The sequence below is a fragment of the Oncorhynchus clarkii genome, chromosome 12 (genome assembly GCF_045791955.1).
Source record: "Oncorhynchus clarkii lewisi isolate Uvic-CL-2024 chromosome 12, UVic_Ocla_1.0, whole genome shotgun sequence".
In the NCBI taxonomy this organism is placed as follows: Eukaryota; Metazoa; Chordata; class Actinopteri; order Salmoniformes; family Salmonidae; genus Oncorhynchus; species Oncorhynchus clarkii.
This window is the reverse complement of record NC_092158.1, coordinates 84,184,762-84,204,860: the sequence shown is the minus strand read 5'-3', so window position 1 is coordinate 84,204,860 and position 20,099 is coordinate 84,184,762. Positions and strand designations below refer to the sequence as shown.

At 44.3% G+C, this 20,099-nt stretch overlaps 1 protein-coding gene across 1 annotated transcript in view; it reads left to right on the top strand.

Annotated features, from left to right (window-relative positions):
* LOC139422325 (potassium channel subfamily T member 2-like) overlaps nt 1-20,099 on the top strand; it is an 84,831-nt gene that overhangs the window by 40,536 nt on the left and 24,196 nt on the right. The window contains exons 7-14 of the mRNA XM_071173520.1: nt 888-962; nt 1,272-1,355; nt 1,784-1,878; nt 2,805-2,985; nt 6,749-6,913; nt 7,640-7,776; nt 8,511-8,574; nt 9,143-9,251. Coding sequence (XP_071029621.1) covers nt 888-962; nt 1,272-1,355; nt 1,784-1,878; nt 2,805-2,985; nt 6,749-6,913; nt 7,640-7,776; nt 8,511-8,574; nt 9,143-9,251 — 910 coding nt within the window. The remainder of the gene's footprint in view (nt 1-887; nt 963-1,271; nt 1,356-1,783; nt 1,879-2,804; nt 2,986-6,748; nt 6,914-7,639; nt 7,777-8,510; nt 8,575-9,142; nt 9,252-20,099) is intronic.

Below are 20,099 nucleotides of genomic sequence, written 5' to 3'. Positions count from 1 at the left end.
CACAAATCCAGTCAAAGGAGGGTCACCCTTGTCCATGTCCGTGTTCAACAGGGTAAACGTCTCATTCACAAATCCAGTCAAAGGAGGGTCACCCTTGTCCATGTCCGTGTTCAACGGGGTAAACGTCTCATTCACACATCCAGTCAAAGGAGGGTCACCCTTGTCCATGTCCGTGTTCAACGGGGTAAACGTCTCATTCACAAATCCAGTCAAAGGAGGGTCACCCTTGTCCATGTCCGTGTTCAACAGGGTAAACGTCTCATTCACACATCCAGTCAAAGGAGGGTCACCCTTGTCCATGTCCGTGTTCAACAGGGTAAACGTCTCATTCACAAATCCAGTCAAAGGAGGGTCACCCTTGTCCATGTCCGTGTTCAACAGGGTAAACGTCTCATTCACAAATCCAGTCAAAGGAGGGTCACCCTTGTCCATGTCCGTGTTCAACAGGGTAAACGTCTCATTCACAAATCCTGTCAAAGGAGGGTCACCCTTGTCCATGTCCGTGTTCAACAGGGTAAACGTCTCATTCACAAATCCAGTCAAAGGAGGGTCACCCTTGTCCATGTCCGTGTTCAACAGGGTAAACGTCTCATTCACAAATACTGTCAAAGGAGGGTCACCCTTGTCCATGTCCGTGTTCAACAGGGTAAACGTCTCATTCACAAATCCTGTCAAAGGAGGGTCACCCTTGTCCATGTCCGTGTTCAACAGGGTAAACGTCTCATTCACAAATCCAGTCAAAGGAGGGTCACCCTTGTCCATGTCCGTGTTCAACAGGGTAAACGTCTCATTCACAAATCCTGTCAAAGGAACACTTTATCTGGTCATCCCCGAAGTTGCCATGACAATGGAGTTTCTCTGACCTCCGTGTGTTGTTGTGTTTCCAGGGCAACATTTGGGAGCAAGTGTTGCGTGTTCCCTTCATCCTGGAGATGATCAGTGCTGTTCCCTTTGTGATCACTGTGAGTCCAATCAAACGCATGCATTATGGAACATTATGCCTAGTGAGCTATTTGTTCTTTGATCCCATTGTACAGTAGTTTCAACCCTGTACAGGGAATACATTTCACACAATATATAGGATGTTGCATGCCTGTGGTCAGTAAGATACTCTACCCTATGTTGTTGCTGCAAATGCTCCTTCCCCTACTGGCTATTTTTCCCTTCAATATCTCACCAAACTTACAAAAGATAAGGACCTTTGATAAGGCATGATGATGAATAATGCCGTTAGCACTCCAAAACACAGACTAAATCTCTTTCTCCTTCAGGTGATTTTGCCCTCCCTCAGAAATCTGTTCATCCCTGTGTTTCTCAACTGCTGGCTGGCCAAACATGCCTTGGAGAACATGATAGTGAGAAAATACATATTTATTGCTCAGTTTATGTCACTCCATCTCTCCATCTCACAACTGTTCTCTCAGCTGTCTCTTTATCTCATCTCTTCCACTGTTTCTTTCAGATTAAATCTCTGCACCTCTTAAAAACATTGTTCTCTATTTCTCTTTATACCACAAGTTTTGACTCCCACTCATTCTTACAGATGTAAGTGCATGTATTCTCTATTATTTTCTTGTATTATACACATCATATTCCTTTTGTCCTTGTCCCTCAATTATCTTTAGGAAGATGCAGTGGCTTTACACTTATCCTCCCCACGTCACAACAGTATATTTTTCTTATCATCCTTCTCTCTCACTCTCTGCCCATGTTTCTCTCTCTCTCTCTCTGTGTGTGTCTCTGTCTCTGTCTCTCTCTGTCTCTCTCTCCTGCTGTGTTTCAGAATGATCTGCACCGGGCCATCCAGCGTACTCACTCAGCTATGTTCAACCAGGTCCTCATCCTCATCTGCACCCTGGTCTGCCTCATGTTCACCTGGTGGGTCACCACAATCACTGCTAGCAATCACTGGGAGGAAGAGTTTTTTCCCCCTCTACTTAAACCCAATGGCAGGTATAGGAATGGTGTAGCAGTATTGAGTGGTTGGTAGAGGCTAGCTTGGAGTAATAGCCTAGGCTGATATAGAATAATATTAGGTCCTGGGGGTCTGAAAAGCTTCCTGGATGAGACTGGCTGACCTTATCACTACTGACAGCACAATGTTGACTCAACTGGCCCTTCAGCTCTGGGTAAACACACACTAGTCATATACACACTGTGCACAAACACTGTGCACACACACTGTCGACAGACGTGCATGCCCGCACACACACACACACACACACACACACACACACACACACACACACACACATACACACACACACACACACACACACACACACACACACACACACACACACACACACACACACACACACACACACACACACACACACACACACAGTAGTTCCCTCTGGTCTTCTCATGCTTACTTCCTCCTTCCCATCTGTCCATCTCTCTCTCCTCCTGTTCCTCCCCTCCCCCTCTGTCTCCCCTCTCCCATCATAATTGGCTTTCTTCCTCTCCTCAATCTCTTCCCCTTCTACATCAACCTCTCTTCACCTCTCCATCACCTCCATCCTTTTCTTCTCTCTTCAACAACTCTCCTTCCTACTGTCCCTCTTCTCCCTCTTCCCCTCCACCTCCCCCTCCTCCATCCACATCCTCCTCCTCCTCCTCAACCTCCTCTTCATCCTCTCCTTCCTCCTCCATCACCACCTCCGTCCTCATCCTCTCCATCCTCCACCTCCTCCTCCACATCCTCCTCCTCCATCTCCACCTCCCTCTACACCTCTTCCTCCTCCTTCTCCGCTTCTTCCTCTTCCTCCACCTCCTCCTCCACCACCTCCACCTCTCCTCAGTATATGTGGGATCCAGCACCTAGAGCGAGCAGGAAACAACCTGACTCTGTTTGACTCTCTCTACTTCTGCGTGGTCACCTTCTCTACTGTGGGCTTCGGTGATGTCACGCCCCAGATATGGCCTTCTCAGCTGCTAGTGGTCATCATGATCTGTGTGGCGCTCATCGTGCTTCCCATACAGGTGAGGGGAAAATCCCATTGCTGTTGTTGTTGTTGTTTTCATTGTATTTTTATGGATCATTTAGCTGGTGCTATTTTCCAGTATTTCTCCCTGATGTATTCCCCGCACATACGGCTGAGGGGAGGATTCGACTGAACAATAATATTGTACATCAGATATTCCAATTATACAGAAGAGCATAGTGTCACTGTTTCAGTGAATCTGTCATTTCCTGCCCATAGTAGTATCCCTCTCCTCTCCCCATGTCCCATTACTATCATTTCAGTTGTGATAATAGGAACCTTTTATGTGTGTGTGTGCGTGTGTGTGTGCGCGTGTGTGTGTGTGTGGTCTGAGCCGCTGTACTGTTGTGCTCTGGGAGGCATGTTTGAGCAGGACAGGAAATGGCACACAGAGCCATGTAGCCCTCTCACTCCCTCTCCCTGTCTTTCATCCATAAATACCCCCTGACATTTACTGGCTGCCCAACACCTCCTCACCCCCTCTGAGTGTGTGGGTTTCAGAACCTCCAGTCTCCCTCCCTGCCATCCAGCCTGTCTGATGCATGGGGATGCCACAGAGCACATTAACATGCAGTCAGCCTCCTGGTTCAAATATAAACAACTGTTTATCACTACTTACCTACTGTCTGTCTATCACTATGTCAACCCACCTACTGTCTGTCTATCACTACGTCAACCCACCTAGGTCTGTCTATCACTACCTCAACCTACCTGCGGTCTGTCTATCACTACCTCAACCTACCTACTGTCTATCTATCACTACCTCAACCTACCTACTGTCTGTCTATCACTACCTCAACCCACCTACTGTCTATCTATCACTACCTCACCCTACCTACTTTCTATCTATCACTACCTCAACCTACCTACTGTCTGTCTATCATTACCTCAACCCACCTACTGTCTATCTATCACTACCTCAACCCACCTACTGTCTATCTATCACTACCTCAACCCACCTACTGTCTGTCTATCACTACCTCAACCTACCTACTGTCTGTCTATCACTACCTCAACCCTCCTACTGTCTATCATTACCTCAACCCACCTACTGTTTGTCTATCACTACCTCAACCCACCTACTGTCTGTCTATCACTACCTCAACCCACCTACTGTCTATCACTACCTCAACCCACCTACTATCTATCACTACCTCAACCCACCTACTGTCTTTCACTACCTCAAACCACCTACTGTCTAGCTATCATTACCTCAAACCACCTACTGTCTAGCTATCATTACCTCAAACCACCTACTGTCTGTCCATCACTACCTCAAACCACCTACTGTCTTTCACTACCTCAAACCACCTACGGTCTTTCAATACCTCAACCCACCTACTGTCTTTCATTACCTCAACCCACCTACGGTCTGTCTATCACTACCTAAACCCACCTACTATCTATCACTACCTCAACCTACCTACTGTCTGTCTTTCACTACCTCAAACCACCTACGGTCTATCTATCACTACCTCAACCCACCTACTGTCTTTCACTACCTCAACCCACCTACGGTCTGTCACTATCACTACCTCAACATACCTACTGTCTATCTATCACTACCTCAACCCACCTACTGTCTATCTATCACTACCTCAAACCACCTACTGTCTGTCCATCACTACCTCAAACCACCTACGGTCTATCTATCACTACCTCAACCCACCTACGGTCTATCTATCACTACCTCAACCCACCTACTGTCTTTCACTACCTCAACCCACCTACGGTCTGTCTTTCACTACCTCAACCCACCTACTGTCTTTCACTACCTCAACCCACCTACTGTCTTTCACTACCTCAAACCACCTACGGTCTATCTATCACTACCTCAACCCACCTACTGTCTTTCACTACCTCAACCCACCTACGGTCTGTCTTTCACTACCTCAACCCACCTACTGTCTTTCACTACCTCAACCCACCTACTGTCTTTCACTACCTCAAACCACCTACGGTCTATCTATCACTACCTAAACCCACCTACTATCTATCACTACCTCAACCTACCTACTGTCTGTCTTTCACTACCTCAAACCACCTACGGTCTATCTATCACTACCTCAACCCACCTACTGTCTTTCACTACCTCAACCCACCTACGGTCTGTCACTATCACTACCTCAACATACCTACTGTCTATCTATCACTACCTCAACCCACCTACTGTCTGTCCATCACTACCTCAAACCACCTACGGTCTATCTATCACTACCTCAACCCACCTACTGTCTTTCACTACCTCAACCCACCTACGGTCTGTCACTATCACTACCTCAACATACCTACTGTCTATCTATCACTACCTCAACCCACCTACTGTCTATCTATCACTACCTCAAACCACCTACGGTCTATCTATCACTACCTCAACCCACCTACTGTCTTTCACTACCTCAACCCACCTACTGTCTTTCACTACCTCAACCCACCTACTGTCTTTCACTACCTCAACCCACCTACTGTCTTTCACTACCTCAAACCACCTACGGTCTATCTATCACTACCTCAACCCACCTACTGTCTTTCACTACCTCAACCCACCTACGGTCTGTCACTATCACTACCTCAACATACCTACTGTCTATCTATCACTACCTCAACCCACCTACTGTCTATCTATCACTACCTCAAACCACCTACTGTCTGTCCATCACTACCTCAAACCACCTACGGTCTATCTATCACTACCTCAACCCACCTACGGTCTATCTATCACTACCTCAACCCACCTACTGTCTTTCACTACCTCAACCCACCTACGGTCTGTCTTTCACTACCTCAACCCACCTACTGTCTTTCACTACCTCAACCCACCTACTGTCTTTCACTACCTCAAACCACCTACGGTCTATCTATCACTACCTCAACCCACCTACTGTCTTTCACTACCTCAACCCACCTATGGTCTGTCTTTCACTACCTCAACCCACCTACTGTCTTTCACTACCTCAACCCACCTACTGTCTTTCACTACCTCAAACCACCTACGGTCTATCTATCACTACCTAAACCCACCTACTATCTATCACTACCTCAACCTACCTACTGTCTGTCTTTCACTACCTCAAACCACCTACGGTCTATCTATCACTACCTCAACCCACCTACTGTCTTTCACTACCTCAACCCACCTACGGTCTGTCACTATCACTACCTCAACATACCTACTGTCTATCTATCACTACCTCAACCCACCTACTGTCTGTCCATCACTACCTCAAACCACCTACGGTCTATCTATCACTACCTCAACCCACCTACTGTCTTTCACTACCTCAACCCACCTACGGTCTGTCACTATCACTACCTCAACATACCTACGGTCTATCTATCACTACCTCAACCCACCTACTGTCTATCTATCACTACCTCAAACCACCTACTGTCTGTCCATCACTACCTCAAACCACCTACGGTCTATCTATCACTACCTCAACCTACCTGCGGTCTGTCTATCACTACCTCAACCCACCTACTGTCTGTCCATCACTACCTCAAACCACCTACGGTCTGTCTTTCACTACCTCAACCCACCTACTGTCTTTCACTACCTCAACCCACCTACTGTCTTTCACTACCTCAACCCACCTACTGTCTTTCACTACCTCAAACCACCTACGGTCTATCTATCACTACCTCAACCCACCTACGGTCTATCTATCACTACCTCAACCCACCTACTGTCTTTCACTACCTCAAACCATCTACTGTCTGTCCATCACTAATTACACTAATGTAATTCTTCCAATCTGTAGTTTGAGCAGCTGGCCTTCCTGTGGATGGAGCGCCAGAAGTCTGGGGGGAACTACAGCCGATACCGGGCCCAGACGGAGAAGCACGTGGTGCTGTGTGTCAGCTGCCTCAAGATAGACCTCCTCATGGACTTCCTCAACGAGTTCTTCGCTCACCCCAGACTGCAGGTCTTTCCATAAAACCTTAACTAGGGCAGGGATGGGCAACTTTGATAGGGTGAGGGCCACAAAATGAGGGGCCTCAGTGACTCGCTGGTCTGCGTACCCACATCTATATCCACACATGCAGTCATGCAGTCAGAGCCGACCCTAGCCTTATGGGAGCCGTAAGCTAAATGTTGGTCCCCCCCTTTAGCTACCCCCCTCTTGACAGCAGTGAAAAAAAATACAAGTTTTAGAGTTAATTTCCTTCAATTCTACACATTTTTCCATTGGGAAGATGAGATACGGTGTGACTAACATCTGTGTGCACGCAGGTGTGTATTCATGTGTGTGTGTGTGGGTGTACATCTCTGTAATCCTCTCCAGGAGCTGAAGCAGCTGAGGTTAAAACAGGGGATTCAATCAGCATTAGCATAGATCAAACAACATGTTTTATTTTCAGGAGCAGCTGGGTGAGGGTGTGTATGTGTCTTCATTATTGACTGAGTGTGTGAGAGAATATTTGTGTGAGACCCTCTCTGCCCTCCCATTAACTCCAGTGTGTGCGTGTGTGCGTGCTTGTGCGTGTGCGCGTGTGTGCGTGCGCTTGCGTGTGCGTATGTGTGTATGTGTGTGCGTGTGCATTTGCGTGTGCGTATGTGTGTGCGTATGTGTGTGCGTGTGCGTGTGTATGTGTGTGTGTGTGCATGTGCGTATGTGTGTGCGTGTGCGTGTGCGTGTGTCCGTCTTTAGGACTACTACGTGGTGATCCTGTGCCCGGCAGAGATGGATGTACAGGTACGGAGGGTCCTCCACGTGCCCCTGTGGGCACAGAGGGTCATCTACCTGCAGGGCTCCGCCCTCAAGGACCAAGACCTCATGAGGGCCAAGTGAGTCCCCTGCATCGGGCCCCCACTCAGGCGCCCAAAATCACAGCCATGCTACAGGGGCCCCAAATCACAGCTATGCTACAGGGAAAGGGAAAGGAATGTGGGATACCTAGTTAGTTGTATAACTGAATGCATTCAACTGAAATGTGTCTTCTGCATTTAACCCAACCCCTCTGAATCAGAGAGGTGTGGGGGACTTCCATAATCAACATCCACGTCTTTGGCGGCTGGTTAACTGCCTTGCTCAGGGGCAGAACAACTGATTTTTACCTTGTCAGCTCGGGGATTCGATCCAGCAACCTTCAGTAACTGGCCCAAAGCGCTAACCACTAGACTACCTGCCGCCCCTCCAGGGGCCCCAAAACAAGACATGCTACAGGGGCATATCTCATAGGCAATGTTAGACAGTTATCAGGGCAGATAGCAGTTACAGTACACTGGCTCTGTTAAATAAAGACAGCAAATAAAATGATTGTATTTTCTCCTCCTCGTCTCATCTGCTGCCCTGGTAGTAACTCGCTGTGAAGTCGTGTGTGTTAGAAGAACAAATGTATTGTTCTATTGTCCTGTTCCTCCTTTGTTCTCTCTCAAAAACATGACAACAACAACATCCACCCCCCCCTCTTTCTCCTCTCATCCTTTCATCTCCTGTTCCTCTCTCCTCCTCCTGCCTCTATCTGACCTGTGTCCTGTCTTGGCCTGACCCCTCCTGCTGCTCTACTAACTGGCTGTAGGATGGACGATGCTGAGGCCTGTTTTATCCTCAGTAACCGATTCGAGGTGGACCGCTTCGCTGCTGTACGTTCCTCAATCTCCTTTTAAGACTTTTAATCTCCACAACGCCACCCTCCTTCTTTTCCTGTCCTCCACTCTTCTTTCCCTCCTTCACAGCTTTCTCTCTCTACCTCTACTATATTTTTATCAAAATGTAAATGATCATCCTAATAACTATTTCACAACTTTTATTTATCTTCTTATTTTACCCTGGCTCCTATTTTCCTCTCTGCGTTGCCGTTCTTAGCAGACTATTTCACACCTGTGACATAATTACGGGAATTTTAGGGAATTTTCCTTTCTGGTGTGGCTATAGCCTGTTAGTTCTGTTGAAAGCTCCGTGCCCTAGTTGAAGAGGCTTACCAGGGGGATTGTACATAGAGGAGATACAATCTGTGACTGTGGAGGAGCTACTGGTGCTGCTAATGATTTGAGTCTCTTTCTTGATACTCTATCCCATCCTCCCTTCCTTCCTTCCTTCCTTCCTCCCTCTCTCTCTCTCCCTCTCTCTCTCTCTCTCTCTCTCTCTCTCTCTCTCTCTCTCTCTCTCTCTCTCTCTTTCTTTCTCTCTCTCTTTCTCTCTCTCTACCAGGATCACCAGACCATTCTAAGAGCCTGGGCGGTGAAGGACTTTGCCCCAAACTGCCCCCTGTATGTCCAGATCCTCAAACCTGAGAACAAGTTCCACGTCAAGTTTGCAGGTCAGAGCATTGAGTGTGGGAATGTGTGCGTCCGTACGACTATGTGTGTACAGTTGTGTGCCTATGGGTCTTTTTATACATAATGGGGCCAATGTGTGACATTGGGATAAATATTTTCAAATGGTTTAAAAAAATAATAATAATGTAGTTCCACATTTGTACTTAGAGGAATAAAAGGTAATATATGCAACATGGCCCATAACTCCACCTATTCAACAACATAGACCTAGGACTATACCTCCTTTAAGCAGGGTTCATACACACATTGGCAAGTCAAATTCAAGGACTTTCAGGGACTTTTTCAAGTACTTAATTGTAATTTTCATGGACCTCAATGTTATACGATTGTATATGTTATATAATTGTACTTATAGGGCCTAATATAGAACCCTCCCTCCCCCCAAAAAGCTATCAAAACGTGTCAATAAAGTAGACCATTACCACTAAAAATAATGCATTTTTTAGGCCTTGCAAATGCATTGATATTCACATTATTATTACATTATAAAATATGTGAGAATAATGTGGACATTGCCTGACTAAATAAATTGGATGCATGCATGGCGACCTTTCTGTAGCCTATGTGGCCGACGCAGGCACACATAATAAAGCCATGAATAGCTGTAGCATTACAATCTCACCACCTCTTTTTTTTATACTGACCAAGTAACAAATAACCAGGTTCCTTTTTTAATGGAAGGATTTGTATGTATGGTCAAGTTGAAGAGAACAACAGATGTTGTCGTCATCATAATAACATGGTTTTACAGCAACAGAGTAGTGCAACGCAACACCCTTTCATTGAAGTGGTGGGAAACAAACGGAAGTGACCACATCTCTCACAAAACTCATCAAAAATGAAATCACAGATAATGAATTATGAGGGAGCAGGAGAACTTGTAAATTGTCTTCAATAATTACAAGGACTTTTCAAACACCAATCTGAGGAAACGTCAGATTTAAAAATAAAAAACATTAAAAAAAAACATCAGAAAACATTACCTTGATGTTTTCTCTGTTCAATCTAACAAGACCCTGCTGTGAATCATGCAGACAACAGATGATCAACATCAATTCGCTAGGGATATTAGATCCAACATGAATCCAGGCACAACTGTCTTCACCATAAGGAATGAGACACCAAAACACATTTTTTCCCAGCACTTGGGCTGTTGTTGCATCGCATGCACTATCACAACAACTGTTCACCACTTGACTCTCATTCAGAAAATTCAAACCTGGATCAGATGATGATGTGTGAAAATAAAGCAGCGTAACTAATCAGCTGGATGCCAAATACACATTGTTATGCATAGTTATTGAAGAACCACGTTAAGGACAGTATCGATTTAGGTTTGAAGTATCAAGGTAATACTCTTTCGGTTAGCATCACATCATTTGGGATTTGTGTGCCCATGAAAACTGTGTTCACCCCCTGACATAAGGAGACACAAAATGTTATGTAGTTACACTGTATTTCTGAGATCTCTATACAAAAAACTGACAGCCAGATCCAGAATTCTTACAGGGTTCAAGTTCAATGTTTAACTGATTAATGCTTAATATATAATATAACGATATCCTACACTTCCATAAATGCAAGGACAGAAAAGTCATGTTTTACATACACGATTTCGGACAAATCCGTCAAGACACCAACCATGATAAAGGGTTAAACATAAGTTTTAAATCAACTGGTGAATTTGATTAAGTAGAGCTGTGATCCCCCTTATATCTTAATATAATGACTTGAAAAAAATTGACAGATTATTATCAAGGATTTATCAACAGCTGTAACAAGTTGTCAAGTGTAGGAAATCCTCACTGGTACCCTATTTTAGAGAAAGACCCATATGTGTCTTTCTCTGTTCCAGCATACTATGAACTGACAGCCATTTCCCCAGAGTTTCTGGTCTGCTTGATTAAGAGCCAGTCTCATTTTCCACCTGAGCACCTCCTGTGATTTGTGACAGTATTTGCAGGTGTATTCTATGCATTTCCTATCAGACAAGATAGTATAAAGCAGGATACCCATTCCATTCTCTCCGGCTCTCCCGTGATGGACAGATTGTGTTGGCAGCGTGTCTGGGAGGAGTAATTTTATTAGCATGGACACTTTGCCTCCAGGGAAACAAAGCCTTTTCCTGTTCAGCAAAGCGGCATAAAGCACCAATCAAGCAGCACTTGTTAGGAATAGGAGAGAGAAAGATGAGGAGGCAAAGACATCACTTTTGGCCTTCACCTTCTCGTTCTGTATCTCTCTCAATTCAATTCAAAGTGTCTTTATTGGCATGGGAAGCATGTTTACATGGCCAAAGCAAGTGAAATAAGCAATAAATAAAAGTGAGAAGAAACAAAAACAACATCAACCAAAACACATCACAATTTAACAGTAAACATTGCAAATATAAAGGCATTTCAAGTGTTATATTATGTACAATGTTTTACCAATTATAGTACGAGTAGTAGGGGAAGATAAATAAACATATAAATATTGGTGGTATTTACAATGTTGTTTGTGTGCCCTTTTCTCATGACAACGGACCACAAATCTTGCTGCCCGGATTGCACATTGTGGTATCTCTCTCTCTCTCTCTCTCTCTCTCTCTCTCTCTCTCTCTCTCTCTCTCTCTTTATTTCTCTCTCTCTCAATTCAATTCAAAGGGCTTTATTGGCATGGGAAACATATGTTTACATTGCCAAAGCAAGTGAAGTAGATAATATACAAAAGTGAAATAATCAATCAAAAAATAACATTAAAACTTACACTCACAAGTTTCAAAGGAATTAACACATTTCAAATGTCCTATCATGGTACAGTGTTATAATGATGTGCAAATAGTTCAATCACAAAAGGGAAAATGAATAAACCTAAACAAGGGTTGTATTTACAATGATGTTTGTTCTCTCTTGTGGCAATAGGCCACACATTTTGCTACTGTGATGACACACTGTGGTATTTCACCGAATAGATATGGGAGTTTATAAATGTTTTATTTTGGGGGGAATTCTTTGTGGGTCTCTGTAATCTGAGGGAAATATGTCTCTCTAATATAGTCAGACATTTGGCAGGAGGTTAGGAAGTGTAGCTCAGATTCCCACCTCATTTTGTGGACAGTGTGCACATAGTCTGTCTTCTCTTGAGCCAGGTCTGCCTAGGGCGGCCTCTCTCAATAGCAAGGCCATGCTCACTGAGTCTGTACATAGTCAAAGCTTTGCTTAATTTGGGGTCAGTCACAGTGGTCAGGTATTCTGCCACGGTGTACTCTTTGTTTAGGGCCAAATAGCATTCCAGTTTGCTCTTTTTTGGTAAATTCATTCCAATGTGTCAAGTAATTATCTTTTTGTTTTCTCTTGATTTGGTTGGATCTAATTGTGTTGCTGTCCTGGGGCTCTGTGGGGTCTGTTTGTGAACAGATCCCCAAGACCAGCTTGCTTAAAAGATTATTCTCTAGGTTCATCTCTCTGTAGGCGATGGCTTTGTTAAGGAAGGTTTGGGAATCGCTTCCTTTTAGATGGTTGTAGAATTATTGAACTGCTCTTTTCTCAATTTTAATAATTAGCAGATATCGGCCTAATTCTGCTCTGCATGCATTATTTTGTGTTTTATGTTGTACACAGAGAATGCAGAATTGCAGAATTCTGCATGCAGAGTCTCAATTTGGTGTTTGTCCCATTTTTTGAATTCTTGGTTGGTGAGCGGACCCCAGACCTCACAACCATAAAGGGCAATGGGTTCTATGACTGATTCAGGTATTTTTTGCCAGATCCTAATTGGTATGTCAAATTTAATGTTCCTTTTGATGGCATAGAATGCCCTTCTTGCCTTGTCTCTCAGATCGTTCACAGCTTTGTAGAAGTAACCTGTTGTGCTGATGTTTAGGCCGAGGTAGGTATTGTTTTTTGTGTGCTCTAGGGCAACGGTGTCTAGATGGAATTTGTATTCGTGGTCCTGGCAACTGGGCCTTTTTTGGAACAGCATTATTTTTGTCTTACTGAGATTTAATGATGGCCCAGATCTGACAGAATCTGTGCAGAAGATCTAGGTGCTGCTGTAGGCCCTCCTTGGTTGGGGACAGAAGAACCAGATCATCAGTAAAGAGTAGACATTTTTTACTTCAGATTTTAGTAAGGTGAGGCCGGGTGCTGCAGACTGTTCTAGTGCCCTTGCTAATTCATTGATAGATATGTTGAAGAGGGTGGGGCTCAAGCTGCATCCCTGTCTCATCCCACGGCCCTGTGGAAAGAAATGTGTGTGTTATTTACAATTTTAACTGCACACTTGTTGTTTGTGCACATGGATTTTATAATATCGTATGTTTTTCCCCCAATTTCTATAGAAGACCCTCATGCCAAATTGAGTCAGAAGCTTTTTTGAAATCAACAAAGCATGAAAAGACTTTGCCTTTTGTTTTGGTTTGTTTGTTTGTCAATTAGGGTGTACAGGGTGAATACGTGGTCTGTCGTACGGTAATTTGGTAAAAAGCCAATTTGACATTTGCTCAGTACATTGTTTTCACTGAGGAAATGTACAAGTCTGCTGTTAATGATAATACAGAGGATTTTCCCAAGGTTGCTGTTGACGCGTATCCCACGGTAGTTATTAGGGTCAAATTTTCCTTTACTTTTGTGAATTGGGGTGATATTGCAGAAGATGCCAAGAGTTTGATGTTAAAGAGTTTTAAAAAACGAATTGAAATTTGTGGTCTGAATATTTTATCATTTCATTTAGGTCAACACCACAGGCCTTTTTGGGTCAGAGGTTTTGTATTTTGTCCTGTAGTTCATTGTAGCTCTCTCTAACTCTGTCTCTGTCTCTCTCACCAATATCGCACTTCTCTAATTTCATCCTCGGGAACGTCAAACTCAATCCTATTTCCCTGCCTTCGTCTCAATTAATGATTCATATTTTATCCCATTACATTAGTCAAGGAAATCCAGTTTCTGCCTGCCTAATATGCTTGCTGTATGCAGGGAGTCATCTATCGGCACTGCCTTACCTTTTAACAGTCGGAATTCCCTCTGAATGGATGGGTTTGTTATTAGTTTAGGCTGGGGTGTTACCAAGGAGATGGAATAGCATGAAGCTGCTTTTTCTATTCTCCAATGTCTGCCTATCTCCTCTACTGTGTTGCTTCTCTCGGTCACGTACCAGTCCTGGAGGTCTGAGGAGAGCTCTGTGGCGATTTCTGATTGGTGCTGTAGGGCAGAATGCTGAATGTTATGGTATCGGCTAGCCAAAAATACCTTGTTCAAGGCAAATGCAGATGTTTGAGGGGTACTTAAAATGTCTAATTTGCATATCTTTGATGTGATTGGGGAAGGACTGCATGTGCAGTACTGTGGGAACTAAATCAAACATTTTTGTGCAAGGTTTTGATTCCTTTCATCGTGTTTCTTCGTACGTTTTCTTTTCAGATAAATAAATTCAGTTGTGAAAAGAAATGTTGAATGTGTTCCAATCTGGCTCGTTTAGTATTAAGTGGAGGAATGTGTCATAGATATAAAACCTACTAGTGCTTCTACAGTTAGCTTGCATACGGGATAGTAGCTACATTGAATAGAGCTGAAATGCTACCTGAATCACAATGAAGACAACATCACAGAGAGGAATGGTTTCGCAACATTTCAATTAATCCCCAAAATAAATAAATTAATGCATGTGAGTCAGTCACAGCCAATCTCTTCATATCAACACAATAAAGCCACTACTTAATACAGTGTTCTTCCTGTCAGTGGTCAAGTAACCAGAGTGGAGGAAACTGGAGGAACCAATTGGTGCAGCAATGGGCTTTTAGTGGCGTGGACAGGCACGTTGTAACAGGGTGCTGAATTCCCTCGTTAAGTGCCAGTGTGGGTGACACTAATGAGACGCAGTGGAGACTTGATTTGATCCCCACAAATAGCTTAACAACTGACTAATGTCTATTATATTAGATCATATACACTGAGTGTACAAAACATTAGGAACACCTTCCTAATATTGAGCCTTTTGACCCCAGAACAGCCTCAATTCATTGGGGCATGGACTCAGTCCATGGTGATGCTGGCCCATGTTGACTCCAATGCTCCAATGCTTTGACACAGTTGTGTCAAGTTGGCTGGATGTCCTTTGGATGGTGGACCATTCTTGATACAAATCAAATCAAATCAAATGTATTTATATAGCCCTTCGTACATCAGCTGATATCTCAAAGTGCTGTACAGAAACCCAGCCTAAAACCCCAAACAGCAAGCAATGCAGGTGTAGAAGCACGGTGGCTAGGAAAAACTCCCTAGAAAGGCCAAAACCTAGGAAGAAACGTAGAGAGGAACCAGGCTATGTGGGGTGGCCAGTCCTCTTCTGGCTGTGCCGGGTGGAGATTATAACAGAACATGGTCAAGATGTTCAAATGTTCATAAATGACCAGCATGGTCGAATAATAATAAGGCAGAACAGTTGAAACTGGAGCAGCAGCACAGTCAGGTGGACTGGGGACAGCAAGGAGTCATCATGTCAGGCATTCCTGGGGCATGGTCCTAGGGCTCAGGTCCTCCGAGAGAGAGAAAGAAAGAGAGAATTAGAGAGAGCATATGTGGGATGGCCAGTCCTCTTCTGGCTGTGCCGGGTGGAGATTATAACAGAACATGGCCAAGATGTTCAAATGTTCATAAATGACCAGCATGGTCGAATAATAATAAGGCAGAACAGTTGAAACTGGAGCAGCAGCACGGCCAGGTGGACTGGGGACAGCAAGGAGTCATCATGTCAGGTAGTCCTGGGGCATGGTCCTAGGGCTCAGGTCCTCCGAGAGAGAGAAAGAGAGAAGGAGAGAATTAGAGAACGCACACTTAGATTCAACCCAGACAGGATGACCACATCAGTGAATCAACCCACTCAGGTGATGCACCCCCTCCAGGGACGGCATGAGAGAGCCCCAGTAAGCCAGTGACTCAGCCCCTGTAATAGGGTTAGAGGCAGAGAATCCCAGTGGAAAGAGGGGAACCGGCCAGGCAGAGACAGCAAGGGCGGTTCGTTGCTCCAGAGCCTTTCCGTTCACCCTCCCACTCCTGGGCCAGACTACACTCAATCATATGACCCACTGAAGAGATGAGTCTTCAGTAGAGACTTAAAGGTTGAGACCGAGTTTGCGTCTCTGACATGGGTAGGCAGACCGTTCCATAAAAATGGAGCTCTATACGAGAAAGCCCTGTCTCCAGCTGTTTGCTTAGAAATTCTAGGGACAATTAGGAGGCCTGCGTCTTGTGACCGTAGCGTACTTGTAGGTATGTACGGCAGGACCAAATCAGAGAGATAGGTAGGAGCAAGCCCATGTAATGCTTTGTAGGTTAGCAGTAAAACCTTGAAATCAGCCCTTGCTTTGACAGGAAGCCAGTGTAGAGAGGCTAGCACTGGAGTAATATGATCAATTTTTTTGGTTCTAGTCAGGATTCTAGCAGCCGTATTTAGCACTAACTGAAGTTTATTTAGTGCTTTATCCGGGTAGCCGGAAAGTAGAGCATTGCAGTAGTCTAACCTAGAAGTGACAAAAGCATGGACTAATTTTTCTGCATCATTTTTGGACAGAAAGTTTCTGATTTTTGCAATGTTACGTAGATGGAAAAAAAGCTGTCCTTGAAATGGTCTTGATATGTTCTTCAAAAGAGAGATCAGGGTCCAGAGTAACGCCGAGGTCCTTCACAGTTTTATTTGAGACGACTGTACAACCATTAAGATTAATTGTCAGATTCAACAGAAGATCTCTTTGTTTCTTGGGACCTAGAACAAGCATCTCTGTTTTGTCCGAGTTTAAAAGTAGAAAGTTTGCAGCCATCCACTTCCTTATGTCTGAAACACATTCTTCTAGCAAGGGCAATTTTGGGGCTTCACCATGTTTCATTGAAATGTACAGCTGTGTGTCATCCGCATAGCAGTGAAAGTTAACATTATGTGTTCGAATAACATCCCCAAGAGGTAAAATATATAGTGAAAACAATAGTGGTCCTAAAACGGAACCTTGAGGAACACCGAAATTTACAGTTGATTTGTCAGAGGACAAACTATTCACAGAGACAAACTGATATCTTTCCGACAGATAAGATCTAAACCAAGCCAGAACTTGTCCGTGTAGACCAATTTGGGTTTCCAATCTCTCCAAAAGAATGTGGTGATCGATGGTATCAAAAGCAGCACTAAGGTCTAGGAGCACGAGGACAGATGCAGAGCCTCGGTCCGATGCCATTAAAATGTCATTTACCACCTTCACAAGTGCCGTCTCAGTGCTATGATGGGGTCTAAAACCAGACTGAAGCATTTCGTATACACATGGGAAACTGTTGAGTGTGAAAAAATCCAGCAGCATTGTAGTTTTTGACTCAAACCGGTGTGTATGGCACCTACTACCATACCCCGTTCAAAGGCACTTACACCTTTTGTCTTGCCCATTCACCCTCTGAATGGCCCACATACACAATACATGTCTCAAGGCTTAAAAATCCTTCTTTAACCTGTCTCCTCCCCTTCATCTACACTGATTGAAGTGGATTTAACAAGTGACATCAATAAGGGATCGTAGCTTTCACCTGGCTTCACCTGGTCAGTCTGTCATGGAAAGAGCAGGTGTTCCTAATGTTTTTTTACACTCAGTGTATGTTGGCATGGCTCTATGCAGAGAGGCAGAGAGAGAGAGACTGCCACTCAAGTTCTCTCTCTGTGTGTGGAGGATCAGAGGGGGTTTATATGAATCAGAATTGGCTTGTGGGTTGACTGGGTTGCATGGTGTTGATTTTCCCTGACCAAATGTTGAACAACAATGACCTGGTGTTTCTGGTGGGCTGAGCTATATTAGCCCGGTCAATAGCCTGGTAACTTACACATACCATCACACAATAACTGCATGCTGATTTAATTAGGGCTGCTGTTTGGGCAGACCTGCAGTAATTACTATCTGCTGCCAGCGTGGGAGTTCACCTCGCACAGAGACACACACAGAGACATACACGTTTAGCACACACAGAGACACACACAGAGACATACACGTTTAACACACACAGAGACACACACACATCCTCACACACACTGAACAACTCTCCATACCAAATGTATTTAATATTGTCTGTGCTTATACTGGAACATAGTGGATGCACAGTAACATGCTATACATGACTCCAGAGGTTTGGCTCTGCGCTTCACAGCACTGTATGGGTTTTGACAGACAGCCGTTCTGAACTTGAGCATCTGTAAATTCCGATGAATCTATGTATTTTGAAAGATGAGACGTTGAGGATTATAATAAATACCACTTTGATGTCATCGAAGCAAGCCAAAGACTCGTGAGTCCAAATGTGCACTTCACAAAAAACTCATGTCATATACAGTGTCGATGTTTCTGATGACTATGTTTGATGTACAGTTACAATATGAGATGGTGTTCTACCCTGGGTTGTCCTGAACAGAATGAACCTGTTTGTTGTATTATGATGAACATTTTCCGAATCTGAATGAACTCGTGACTCCGTTCTATGCACACTGTACGACCTGCTTTTCTAATAGCATTGTGAAAGCCTAACACCGTAAGATTGTAGTTTATCATTTAGCTGGTCATGTTGGCAATAGAACAAGCTTTCAAATCATGCCCACCTGACCCAGATTGCGATGTTATAATGGACCGTTACTGGTTGCGTGAACAACAACAGTAGTTGTGTAAAGGCAGGGATGCAGAGCTGTGTTCCAACGTGCTCTATTTCCTCAACGACACTGCTAGGAGAACTAAAGTAAAACACCTTATAGTTGAAGACTCTTTGAGTGTATTGAAATGACTTGGGAACTGTGCCCACACTGGAGGGGTGTGTGGCCACTTGAAGACACCAGCTAGTACTCTCACTCAAACCCTTGTCATATTTTTGTGTTATGTTGCACCTACACCACATTTTCCAGAAATATTCTTATCATGTTACTGAATGTATCCAGAGTTTTTTTTTCGATTTCATTATTGACAAATGCTGTGAAAAGTATAGTTAACGTAAAATGCACATAAAATCAACAGTGCAATGTTTGGATTCATTCAGTCTTGTGTCAGGTGAACTAAACTCAGCAAAAAAAGAAACGTCCCTTTTTTCAGGATACTGTCTTTCAAAGATAAATCGTAAAATCCAAATAGCTTCAGAGATCTTGATTGTAAAGGGTTTAAACACTGTTTCCCATGCTTGTTCAATGAACCATAAACAGTTAATGAACATGCACCTGTGGAACGGGCGTTAAGACACTAACAGCTTACAGACGGTAGGCAATTAAGGTCACAGTTATGAAAACTTAGGACACTAAAGAGGCCTTTCTACGGACTCTGAAAAACACCAAAAGAAAGATGCCCAGGGTCCCCGCTCATCTGCATGAATGTGCCTTAGGCATGCTGCAAGGAGGCTTGAGGACTGCAGATGTGGCCAGGGCAATAAATTTCAATGTCCGTACTGTGAGACGCCTAAGACAGCGCTACAAGGAGACAGGACGGACAGCTGATCGTCCTCGCAGTGGCAGACCACGTGTAACAACACCTGCACGGGATTGGTACATCCGAACATCACACCTGCGGGACAGGTACAGGATGGCAATAACAACCTCCCGAGTTACACCAGGAACGCACAATCCCTCCATCAGTGCTCAGACTGTCCACAATAGGCTGAGAGAGGCTGGACTGAGGGACTGTTGGCCTGTTGTAAGGCAGGTCCTCACCAGACATCACCAGCAACAACGTTGCCTATGGGCACAAACCCACCATCGCTGGACCAGACAGGACTGGCAATAAGTGCTCTTCACTGACGAGTCGCGGTTTGTCTCACCAGGGGTGATGGTCGGATTCACGTTTATCGTCA